The sequence below is a fragment of the Pristis pectinata genome, chromosome 2, assembly GCF_009764475.1.
Source record: "Pristis pectinata isolate sPriPec2 chromosome 2, sPriPec2.1.pri, whole genome shotgun sequence".
NCBI lineage: Eukaryota > Metazoa > Chordata > Chondrichthyes > Rhinopristiformes > Pristidae > Pristis > Pristis pectinata.
Window position 1 is genome coordinate 80,565,348 of NC_067406.1, and position 13,273 is coordinate 80,578,620.

At 41.4% G+C, this 13,273-nt stretch overlaps 1 protein-coding gene across 1 annotated transcript in view; it reads right to left on the bottom strand.

Moving 5' to 3' along the window:
• The window catches only part of LOC127583990 (coiled-coil and C2 domain-containing protein 2A-like), a 120,211-nt gene extending 115,944 nt beyond the window's left edge, over positions 1 to 4,267 (bottom strand). The window contains 2 exon segments of the mRNA XM_052040469.1: positions 479 to 643; positions 4,195 to 4,267. Of these exon segments, the coding sequence (XP_051896429.1) occupies positions 479 to 492 (14 nt within the window). The 5' untranslated portion in view covers positions 493 to 643; positions 4,195 to 4,267.
• Between the last annotated feature and the right edge of the window lie 9,006 nt (positions 4,268 to 13,273).

The following is a 13,273-nucleotide window of genomic DNA, read 5'->3' on the forward strand; positions in this document are numbered from 1 at the left end:
CATTTTATTTTTCAATTTGAAAGAAGCATTGGATGAATATTGTCTTTTGTTAATGAAGCATAACTAGGATGATATTGAACACAAGTTATAAATTTGAAAGGCAGATACATCATGTTTCCACAGACAAAAGCAACTGTACAAAATGAGACCTTGACTAAACAGCTTTCCGGAGGTGATAGTTATTATGTTGTGCCATATTTTTGATGCACCTGTCTTCTATATTAAGAACTTTGTGGCAGTTACATTGTGTTATTCACAATGTTACAAGCTACAACAACAAAAACACTAGTTATGTATCTAAAAAAGATAAATTAGTATCTATTACAATTATATCCCTGGTAAGTCTGAACCCATTAGACAGCCCGTGACTGTTCAAACATGGAAAAAATGTGATCAACAGCACAAACATCTGTCATCATTATGTAAATAAGAGTAACGTTTCTGTAAAAAAAACTGCAAGTGAAACTGTTTCACTTACTCTGTGGAGGCCATTTTCTTCAGTTAAACCAATTGATCAGAGCTTTGTTTTTCACACAGACTTCATTTCAGGACTTATTTTCAAACTTAATTTATATGACATCTGTTGTGTTCCACTTGCATTTTGCAGTACAGATGACTTATTCCATTCAGAAGCCTCTGGCATCTGCAAACAAAAATAACCACACTGTAACTGCAATCACAATATTAAGCATTAACATAACCAACTAAATGAATCCCTTGAAGTATGGGGCATTCTATTGTGTTTTTTTTAAATAGAAATATATTTAGTGGAACAGTTATTGCAAAATAAATATTTACTGTTGTGGCTGGATTTTACCATTAGCTAACCAATGAATCTATCTAGAAGTTATGGAACCCTATTTCTCTTTAAAAATTAAATTACCTTGCCGAATGCAATACAGCCTGCTTACTAACAGAGTCGTGTGTGTGTGTATGTGTGTGTGTGTGTGTGTGTGTGTGTGTGTGTGTGTGTGTGTGTGTGTGTGTGTGTACACTTGGGTTGGAAAAATATGGCTGAGTTTAAGCATGCATAAGGATGAGTTTAAAAGTCTGATAGTTACTGTTTAATACAAAGACTACTTCTAAAAGAAAATGCTCCAAAATAGAACAACATATAATATTCTAAATATTTCTTCTACATACCAAATGATTCCACGTGATTTTATTAATGAAATAAATTTTGCAACATACTTGAAGGATAACCATCAAAGCAGTGTGACACAAGGATAGATAAAACTAACAGCAAAGAAAATAGGTATTATAAATGAATTCATTCAATGCAGAAATAGTTTTTTTGAAAAGAAAGTAAATTATGAAACAAATTTTGAAACATACTCAAAGATTAATCATCAAATGCTGGTGCTAGAATGCAGAGGATGACAAACGTGACTGCAAATCAGATTGAAGCATTTTAAAATCTAACTACAAGAATGAGTCTGTATATATCAGATTATAAACTATTGGTAAATCTACAAAATGTCACAAGAGGCAAGAAAACATGTGAACTACATTATAATTCGGAAGGGTTCATTCATGTCTTTCTATTTGCAGCAAGAGAATCACATGAAATAAATTCTCTTCCCACATCAGCAGTGTTAGCTTTGGCACCCCACAAAGAATATATGTGAGCCCCTCCTAATTTTCATCTACATGCTGCCCTTTCGCATCATCACCTAAAAATACAACATTAGTTTCAGCATGGCTGTGATGGGTTTCATTGCTCTCCCTTTCCATTGCCTCTAAAATGTCTGACGGTGCAAGGACAATAGGATGAGAAGTATAGGAAAAGCTAAAGGGGTCACAGTCCCCACCACAAATTCTGTTCCTAAGCATCTGTTCAATCCCTCTCACTGGCAACCATATGTAACTGAACTACAGTGTTTGCAACTTGGGGTCATGTTTAATCTCAACCTCCTACCCACAATTATTTCCACTCCCAGAACATCACATGGTTCTGCCACTGCCTCAGTTTTGATCTCCTTACTTAATAATGGGATATATACTAAGTACTTGTTATTCACAAGGGATGGAGCACAGACTTCCTGCAGATAACATAAAAAATGTGAATATCTCTAAGGTTGCTGGCAATGACATGTGGTCTTCAACCCCTCCATGGACACAATAACTTTGATGCAAGTTTCAGCAAGTAGGTTTCGGCTTGTCAAAAGAAGCTGAAACATACAAGTACTCCAGACCCCAGCTCCAGCATCCCCCTCCCCATTCCTGACCCTGGGCTCTGGTTGCATACTTGGCTCACACTGCGGACCTCAGCTCCCGTCATTTAGCCAGTTCATATTCCTAACTCCTGATGTTCCCAATCCCAACCCTGGCTCCAGCCACACACCGACTACCAATGTTTCACTACTTGTGCTGCAAGTAGTGCAATCTGTCTCATGACAAACAGGATTCACTGGACACCAGAGGGGAGGGCTCTGGAGGAATGTATTACCATGTATTACCAACATCCATACTAATGCATAGCTGACTTTCTGAGTACAAAGATCAAGAGATAGCAAGTCAGCGGATAGCAAGGGCATTTTACTGGTTGCAAACCCATCAGATTGGTGGCTTTGCTGGATGAGGAATGATTGAGCGGGCTGGGCCTGTATTCCCTAGAATTTAGAAGAGGAGCAGCCTTATTGAAACTCACGAAATTCTTACAGGGCACCATGGGGAAGGATACTTCCCGACTGAGGAGTCCAGAAGTCGGGAATAACAGTCTCAGAGGGTCGGCCATTTATGACCGAGATGAAGAGCAATTCTTTCAGAGGGTTTGAGAATCTTGGGAAGTCTTTGCTCCGAAGACCTGAAGAGGCTCAGTCATTGAATTCATTCAAAACTGAGATCAACTGGCTTCTGGATGTTAAGGGAATCAATGATTGTGGGGATGGCATAAGAAAATAGAGCCGAGGGAGAACAACCACCATGAACCTGATGACTGGCATAGCAAGCTTCAAGGGCCAGGTAGTCTGCTTTCCCTCCACATCCTAAATGTTCGGCCTTGCTCACCTGTTACTGAAACCCTCAACTATCTCTCTTGTAATTTCCAGACATGACTGCTCCTAGGTACTCATGGCCAGACCCAGCCATCCACATAAGCTTAAGCACACCAACCTATATCATCCCCAGTTTGAGCACTAGCTTCATTTCATATTTTTTTTCATTCTTGTTTTCAATTCCATCACCGTTTCTTATCTGTCATCGCTCTTCCAGTCCTCCAAAGGTCTAAGACAACTTACTCCTCTAATTTTGGCCTTTTGCACATTCTCAACTTTAATTGCAGCTACTACCAACATCCTAATATACAGAGCAACAAACAATCTACTGGAGGAACTCATTGGGTCGAGCAGCGTCTGTTGGGGAGAAGGGAATTGTTGACATTTCAGGTCAAAACCCTACATTACCCCAGGAGTGATGCAGGTTTTGACCCAAAACGTCGACAATTCCTTTCCTCCCACACCCACAGATGCTGCTCGACCTGCTGAGTTCCTCCAGCAGATTGTTGCTCCATTCCTTAACTCTCTACCTCTTAGTCTTATGATATTCCTTCAAAACATTTTTTCCTCTTTAACCCAACTTTTGCTGATTCGTCCAATTTCAGAGTTAGATCTTTTCCGGCTGACGCTTTAGCAAAGTTCCGTCAAGTTAAAGCCACTACAAAGACACAAATTATCACTGTTGCAATTGTTACATTTTTGAAATATTCCGTTAAAATTTGCAATGGCCAGCATGGTTCTATACTTCTTAGGAGGAAATGCTTGAATGAAAATACTGTGTGTTTGCAAACAAAAAAAGAAAACGGGTTTTCAAAACCAACATGCATTTAGATAAGGCCGGTAAATCAGTGATCTACCTCAACTGGCTTCGCAAGATGCTCCAAGCTACAGGAGTTAATAGCGCGGGTAACCAAAAAGATGTGGATAAGGCTGAAAGACCTCAGTCGCAATGAACAAAGAAATATAGGACACAAGGTCAAAACCTACAAGACTTAAGCACCGCTGGAGATTAGAAGAGAAATACTACTGCTACTGAAGATTTGGGATGGACTCTTGGGGAAACAAAGCTGACTGGACGCTCAGTTGGCACCTTGTAATAAAAGCTGGATGGATACCTGCCCACTAATGAAGAACACTAAAAAAAACCACCGCAGACTGCAGAAGAGCTGGGGCACTGGATCTGAGTTAACGTACTTACATTGCGGTTAGTTTTTTCCAATAACAGCCATGCCCCTGCTTTTGCACGGACGCCGCCGTGTCCAGGAAACCGCTTGCCTAGTAACCGCCCTGCAAACGAGCCCGGGCGCCCAGGGAAGCGCCAGAGGGAGCCTGTTGGAGAATCCCTCTGTCAATCATTCTCCAATCACTCGCTCCGCTCTCCTCGCTACGGTAGCCTGAGAGGGGAAGAAAGTCGTTGCAATTCCAAAAATCCCTGTTTGCCGAGTCCATGCAAAATGATTGAAAGGAAGACAGGAATCCTTCAACCAATCAACATTCTGTTGTTATGGCGTTTTTACTGCCGCATTTTACTCCGGAATGGGTTTTTGCTTGTCGATGGAACGTATGTTGGTAAATCTGCAACACTACCATTTCCAGCAACGAAATCATAAATTGCTTGAAACAGCCGGGTGGTCAGATTCTGGCCAGAATTGCCCAGCAATGTACTTCCACCAGGCTATTTGTGTTCATCTCTCAAAGCTACCGCGCGCTAAAAGTGTGAAATGGAAACACATTAAAAGTACTTAGTGGTGTGCCAGGTGATCTGATGAAAGTAACAGGATTAACATCGCTATTTCTCCATCAAGTGTCCATCCAGTCCCGACGAAGGGTCTTTGACCCGAAGCATTGATTATGTTTTCCTTTCCACAGATGCTGCCTGGCCTGTCGAGTGTATCCAGCATTTTCTGTTTTTATTTCTTATGATATTGATCCTAGAGTAACCTTTTAGTTATTTGAACAGTGCTTGTTTTAAAGTAGCACTTCATGACGAACCTTTCCCATACTTTGTACAATGTTATACAATCAATTACCTCTCAGGCACATCCATTAGAGACTGGAAGGGTTAAAAGAGTAGATGTTTATCTTCGGTGACAAGTGCTAAGGGGATGCTGGAACATTGCCTGTCCGTTGCACTCTTTATGTGGCATACAGTTCCATTGAAGTCAATGTATCAAGTTTTAGGATTGGATCACATTGTGCTGCTGATATTCTAGCAGGTGTTTTGATCTAGTGACCAAAGGCATATCTACTCCTGAATCTCCAGTCCTTCCTTTCGTAATTGAGGAAGCTGCATCAATGGATTGTTATGTTTAAATTTATCTCCTGTTGTTTAGTACCCAAAACTTAAAGTTCAAGGTAATTGGTAATTGGTTTATTATTGTCACATATACCAAGATACAGTGAAAAACTTTATTTTGAACCATAGAACGATAGAACCATACAGCACAAAACAGGCCCTTCGGCCCACCATGTTGTGCCGTCCATCAAACCACCCTCAAACTATCTAACCCTTTCCTCCCGCATATCCCTCTATCTCACATTTCTCCATATGCCTAACCAACAAACTCTTGAACCTGTCCAATGTATCTGCCTCCACCACTGCCCCAGGCAGTGCATTCCATGCACCAACCACTCTCTGGGTGAAAAACCTCCCCCTGACATCTCCCCTGAACCTCCCACCCATAACCTTAAAGCCATGCCCTCTCGTCTTGAGCATTGGTGCCCTGGGAAGGAGGCGCTGGCTGTCTACTCTATCTATTCCTCTCAATATTTTATATACCTCTATCATGTCTCCTCTCATCCTCCTCCTTTCCAGTGAATAAAGCCTTAGCACCTTAAGCCTGTGCTCATATTCCATACGCTCTAATCCAGGCAGCGTCCTGGTATATCTCCTCTGCACCCTCTCCAACGCCTCCACATCCTTCCTATAATGCGGCGACCAAAACTGAACACAGTACTCTAAGTGTGGTCTAACTAGAGTTTTGTAAAGCTGCATCATCACTTCACGGCTCTTAAACTCAATCCCACGATTTATGAAAGCTAACATCCCATAGGCCTTCTTAACTGCTCTATCCACCTGTGAGGCAACTTTCAGTGAACTGTGAATATGAACCCCCAGATCCCTCTGCTCCTCTACACTGCCAAGTACCTTGCCATTTACCCTGTACTCTGCCCTGAAGTTTGTCCTTCCAAAGTGTACCACCACACACTTCTCCGGATTGAACTCCATCTGCCACTTGTCAGCCCAGCTCTGCATCCTATCAATATCCCTCTGTAAGTTCCGACAGCCCTCCACACTATCCACAACACCTCTGATCTTAGTGTCGTCCGCAAACTTACTAACCCAGCCTTCCACCCCCTCATCTAAGTCATCTATAAATATCACAAAAAGTAGAGGTCCCAGAACCGATCCCTGCGGGACACCACTAGTCACTGCCCTCCAATCCGAGGGCACTCCTTCCACCACAACCCTCTGCTTTCTACATGCAAGCCAATTCCTAATCCACACAGCCAAGCTTCCCTGGATCCCTTGGCCTCTGACCTTCTGAAGAAGCCTATCATGAGGAACCTTATCAAACGCCTTACTAAAATCCATATAGACCACATCCACTGCACTACCCTCATCAATCTTCCTCGTCACCTCCTCAAAGAACTCTATCAGGCTTGTGAGGCAAGATCTTCCCTTCACAAAGCCATGCTGGCTGTCCCTAATCAGTCCATGATTCTCCAGGTGTTCAAAGATCCTATCCCTTAGAATCCTTTCTAACAGCTTACCCACCACAGATGTAAGGCTCACCAGTCTGTAATTCCCTGGACTATCCCTACTACCTTTTTTGAACAAGGGGACAACATTCGCCACCCTCCAATCCTCCGGCACCATCCCCGTGGACAATGAGGACTCAAAGATCCTTACCAGCGGTTCAACAATCTCCTCCCTCGCCTCTCGAAGCAGCCTGGGGAAAATCCCGTCAGGCTCCGGAGAGTTATCTGTCTTGATATTATTTAACAACTTCAACACATCCTCTCTCGATATCTACAACCTCGAGAACATTACCCTTACCAGCACTCCCTTCCGCGTCATCAAGACCCCTCTCCTTGGTGAATACCGAAGAGAAGTATTCATTGAGAATTTCTCCCACTTCCGCCGCCTCCAGGCACATTCTCCCACCTTTGTCTTTAATTGGACCTACCTTTACCCTAGTCATCCTCCTACCCTTCACGTACGTGAAAAAGGCCTTGGGATTTTCCATAACCCTACTAGCCAACGCTTTTTCATGTCCTCTTCTAGCTTTCCTCAGCCCTTTCTTAAGTTCCTTCCTCGCTACTCTATATTCCTCACGGGTCCTGTCTGAACCTTGCTGTTTATACCTTATGTATGCTACCTTCTTCTCCCTAACTAGTCGTTCCACCTCTCTCGTCACCCATGGTTCCTTCACCCTGCCATTCCTTCTCACCGGGACATATTTATCCCTAACATCCTGCATAAGATCCCTGAACATCGACCGCATCTCCATGGTACATTTACCTTCAAAAAGGACATCCCACTTTACACTCCCAAGTTCTCTCCTTATAGTCTCATAGTTTGCTCTTCCCCAATTAAATATCTTCTTGTCCTCTCTGCACCTGTCCCTGTCCATGACAATTTTAAAGGTTATGGAGCAATGGTCACTGTCCCCCAGATGCTCACCCACCAATAGATCCTTCACCTGTCCCGGTTCATTTCCTAAAATTAAATCTAGCATGGCATTCCCTCTAGTCGGCCTGTCGACATACTGCGTCAGGGATCCCTCCTGGACACATGTAACAAATTCCGTCCCATCTAAACCTTTGGCACTAAGCAGGTTCCAGTCTATATTTGGGAAGTTGAAGTCTCCCATTATAACAAACCTGTTATTTTTGCTTCTCTCCAAACACTGCCTGCCAATCTGCTCCTCTATATCTCTACTGCTACCGGGGGGCCTATAGAATACCCCTAGTAGAGTAACTGCTCCTTTCTTGTTCCTTACTTCCACCCATACGGACTCTAGAGATGATCCTTCTACAACATCCATCCTTTCCACAGCCGTAACAGTGTCCCTGACCAGTATCACCACCCCTGCTCCTCTTCTCCCCCCTTCCCTATCCCTCTTAAAACACCGAAAACCAGGAATATTCAATATCCACTCCTGCCCTGATGTCAGCCACGTCTCAGTAATAGCCACAATATCATAGTCCCCCATACTTATCTAAGCCCTCAGTTCATCTCCCTTATTCCTGACAGTTCTTGCATTTAAGTAAACACACTTCAGTCCATCTACCTTACTACTTTTATAGCCTGTATTCTGCTTCTCCTTCCCCAAAGCCTCTCTACCTGTTTGATCTAACTTTTCCCCATCCCCTTCTTCCTCTGACCTACTCCGCCGGTTCCCTTCCCCCTCACAAACTAGTTTAAACCCTCCCGAACCACCCTAGCAAACCTAGCTGCAAGGATATTGGCCTCCTTCTGGTTTGGGTGTAACCCGTCCTCTCTGTACAGGTCCCACCTTCCCGAGAAGAGATCCCAATGACCCAGAAATCTAAAACCCTCCCTCCTGCACCAACTTCTCAGCCACGCATTTATCTGCCACCTCCTCCTGTTCCTGCCTTCACTATCATGTGGCACCGGCAGCAATCCCGAGATTGCTACCCTTGAGGTCCTGTTCCTCAGTCTTCTGCCTAGCTCCCTGAACTCGCTCTTCAGGACCTCTTCCCCTTCCTACCTATGTTGTTGGTGCCAACATGGACCACAATTTCTGGCTGCTCTCCCTCCCGTTCAAGAATCCTGTGGACCCGATCAGTGACATCCCGGACCTCCGGGGTTCCCTGTTCCCTGTTGTGTGCCATCCATGCAGGTCATTCCAAACATAGGTACATCTAGGTAGCACAAAGGGATAAACAATAACAGAATGCAGAATATAGTGTTACAGTTACAGAGAAAATGCAGTGCAGCTAGACAAATAAGGTACAATGCCATGACGAGGTAGATTGAGAGATTAAGAGTTCATCTTTATCGTACAAGCGGTCCTTTCAAGAGTCTTATAACAGCAGGATAGAAACTGCCTTTGATCCTGGTGGTACATGTTTTCAAGCTTTTGTGTCTTCTGCCCGATGTGGTATGATTAGGGTATGTGAAGTTTGATTAGCTTCTATTGAGTTAAGTTTAACTGGTTTGGCTCTATGGCTCAACTTTCTATTTACTATTTTGATTGACTAATTGACCTTTGAATTTACTACGAACTTTCTGAATTTTAGTTTCACTGTTTATTTATATGTGTGTGTGTGTGTGTGTGTGTGTGTGTGTGTGTGTGTGTGTGTGTGTGTGTGTGTGTGTGTGTGTGTGTGCGCGCACGCGCGCGCACTGCCTATTTCACTTCCCTTCATGCATTACTTTGATTGACCTTACCTTTGGTAATCTCATCCTCTGTTATTTTGGTTACTTCAATAATTCAAATTTGGCTCATTCTGGGTTTTCTTCTATCCTGTTGCCTCTTGTTATTTGATATAATCTGAACATTGATGTTTGCATTAAGGTTAGGATTGAAGATATGCATTTATGCTTAGACACAGGTGATTAAAAACCTACTGTACATACATAGCAATTGCCTTTTTTAAGACACTGAAATCAATGACCTGACATCTACTTGTTTAAGTTTGCCAATGACAAGTTTTCCAAACTGAGGAAAAGAAGGTGGAGATCTTTATTATTTATTAATAAAGGTGGAGATCTTGGTAAGAAATGATCTTGGTTCAGTAAATTATGATGTAGACTTAGAATTCATTTGGGTCGTTTCATTCAAGCTAAGAAAGAGCACAAGGTAGAAAACGCAGTTGTTTATAGGCCACTAAATAATAGTTGTAATATTCGGTTCATCATAAATAAGGAAACTAGAGGTGTGTGTAACATAGGATAATACAATTATCCAAGGGGACTTTAATCTACATATTGACTGGACCAAGTCAAATTAACAGTAAAAGGTGAAGCATGAATTCATAAAATGTATACAAGATGGTTTTCCCCATCAGATGGTTGAGGAACCAACTAGGGAAAAGGCTCTTTTAGATCTTGTTTTGTGCAATGAGAAAAGATTGATTGGATAATCTTTTTGTACAGGAACCTTTAAGGAAGAGTGACAATAATATAATTAAAAATTGGCATTGAGTTTGAAAGTGATATAGTTCAATCTGAAACTAGGTTCTTAAATCTTAACAAAGGAAACTATGAAAGTATGGGTGGGTTTCCATTGGGCCCTATGACTTCCTTCCCAAAGACATCCTGACAGGTTAAATGGTTTCTGTAAATTACTCCTTAAAGTAGCTAAGTGACAAAGATTCAAAGGGGAGTCAATAGGTTTGTGAGAAAGAATAGGTTTGTAGGGCTACAGGGCAATAAGGAGAGAGAAAATAGGACATAGGGTTGCTATGCTGAGAGCGAATATGGACTAAAGGGGCTAAATTGGCCCCTTCTGTGTTGCACTAGGTAGGGAAGTGTGAGTTGAAAAATATGTCGAAAAGCTTGATAGTGGATAGGCTGGTATTTAAAATAAGTAATGCATAAGTTCCAAAAAAATATATTCTTTTAAGGCACAAATCCTTGAAAAGAAAAGTGACTCATTGGTCTGATGAGGGAAATTGAAGATGACATTAAATCAGAAGGAGAGGCATGAAATGTTGCCAAAAATAGAAGCAGGCCTGAGCATTGGAGGCATTTTAGAACTCAGTAAAGAAAGACCAAGAAATTGATATTAAAAAATAGTTAGACTATGGCAGTAGACTGGTGACAAATATAAAAATGGATGGTACGAGATTCTGTAAGTATGATTAGAAAGGAAAGTATTAGTGAGGATAAATGTGGATCTCTTATTGACAGAGGAGAGAATAAGGAAACGGCAGAAGAATTAAACAACTACTTTGTGTCTGTCTTCACAGAAGGAGAGACAAACAAACTGCCAAACCTACCAGCGATCCCAGAGTCTAGTGAGAAAGAGGAAGTAAAGGAAATAAGTACTAATCAAAGAAAAGATTACAAGAGAAGATGGTGAGCTTGGAAGGTGATAAATCTCAAGAACACAATGATTTATATCCCACAGCTTTGAAAGAGGTGGCTATAGATATACTGGACGGTCCATTTATCATCTTCCAAAATTCCATAGATTCTGGAATCATGCCTGTCATTTGAGGGTAGCAAATAAAACTTCACTATTTAATAAAAGAATGAGAGAGTTTGGGGGGAACTACTGACCTGCAATGCTAATGTAAGTAGTAAGGATTTATAATGGATGATATAAAACAGAACATCTTGAAAAGAATAGGATTGAGCAGAGTCGGAATTGATTTATGAAAGGAAACTCATGTTTGATTAATCTGCTGGGGTTCTCTTAGGATGTGACCAGTAGTAGATAAGGCAGTATAGATAAAAGAGAGCCAATCGATCTGGTTCATTCATTTGGATTTTCGGAAGATTTTCAACAAGATCTTACACAAGAGGTTAGTCAACAAAGTTAGAGGACACTGAATGGGGCAATATACTGGCATGGATTGAGAATTAGTTAATGGACAGAAAATGAACAATACATCCTTCTCAGGTTGAAAGGCGGGATAGCACAGGTATCAATGTTTGGGCCCCAATTATTAATAATTTATAACAACAATTTGGCTGAGGGGACCAGATATAATATTTGAAGTTTGCTGTTGATATTAACCTAGGTGGGATTGTGAGTACAGAGGCTTCAAAGGTATATAAACAAGCTGACTGAGTGATAATTCAGCAGATGGAAAATAATGTGGAAAAAGGTGAAGTCATCCACTGTAGACAGAACAGAAAAGCAGAACATGTTTCAAGTCGTAAGAGATTTTGTACTGTTAATATTCCGAGGGACATAAGGTGTCCTTTTGCATAAGGTACTGATGGCCAATGTATAGGTGCAACAAGAAATTAGGAAGGCAATAGGTATGTTAGCCTTTGCCATGAGAGCCTGTGAATACGGAAGTAAGGAAATCTTACTGCAGTTGTATGAAGACATGATGAGATTGTGTCTGGAGTACTGTGTACAGTTTTGGTCTTATTACCCAAGAAAGGATGGACTTACCATGAAGGCATGCAGAAAGGTTTCAGTGGGCTACTTCAAGGCTTGAGAGGTTTGCTGTATGAGGAGAGATTGAATAGATTATATTCTCTAGAATTTAGAAGGATGAGAAGAAATCTGACTGAAAATTACAAAGTTCCAACAGAGCTCAGCAGACTGGATGCAGGGAGAATATTTTTGCTGGCTGAGGTTTCTAGAACGATGGGTCACAGCCTCAGAATAAGGAATAGGCCATTTAGGACTGAGATAAAAGGAAATTCTTTCATTCAGTGAGTTTGAATATTTGGAATTCTCTCCCTCCATCCCTTGAAGGCTGTGGACACTGTCACTGAGTTCATTTAAATTGGAGATCGATAGATTTTTGAATACCAAGGGATATTAGGATAGCACAGGAAGATGGGATCAAGGTAAAAGATCAACCACGATCTTGATGAATGGCAGAGTATGCCCAGAGGGTCAAACAACCTATCCTGACTCCCATTTCTTAAGTCTTTTTGAGCTCAGTTGAAGTAAGGCTCTGTTGGAAAGACATCAAAAGCTATTTCATCCCTTGTTCAGGCTGCACAGAAATAATCTGTCTTTTTCTGGATATGAAGTATCTTTGAACAGAAACAGCTCCTTCTCTTCTGGATACCAAGTAAATCTAATGTCTCATTTCTGGAATGTCTAGTTGTTATCTAACTTTTAAGTTATGATAGACCTCATAATTTTTCTGGCTTTCATCACTATTGCCAAGTTTAATAGTCCAAAGAATTTAAAGCCAAATAGCAGGTCTACAGTTTGATTTATTGGAAACCACAAATATGATTTTCATGTGCCAAATTCCTGGGGCATTTTGCCACTGCCAAAAATAGGGTGGGACAGGGCCTCTGTCAGCCATCTTTTCCCAGTCCTGACCCGATACTAATTTCCATAGTTAGATTCATAATTAAACAAGCTTTTATGTATGCAGAGTTTATGTAAGTTTTCTGCCTAACTTTATCTCAGAAAAAGGCAAGAGATTCCTTTCTTACAACGTTGTAATGTTTCAAAATTGTGCAATTATGAATTATTTTCCCAGTTACTATTAAGGAAACTGAACGCTCATGTATCATTTTCAATTTAATATTTTTATACATTTCTTACAACAATATGCAAATGTAGATTACATATCTATTAGGGCTGCCATCTTGGGCT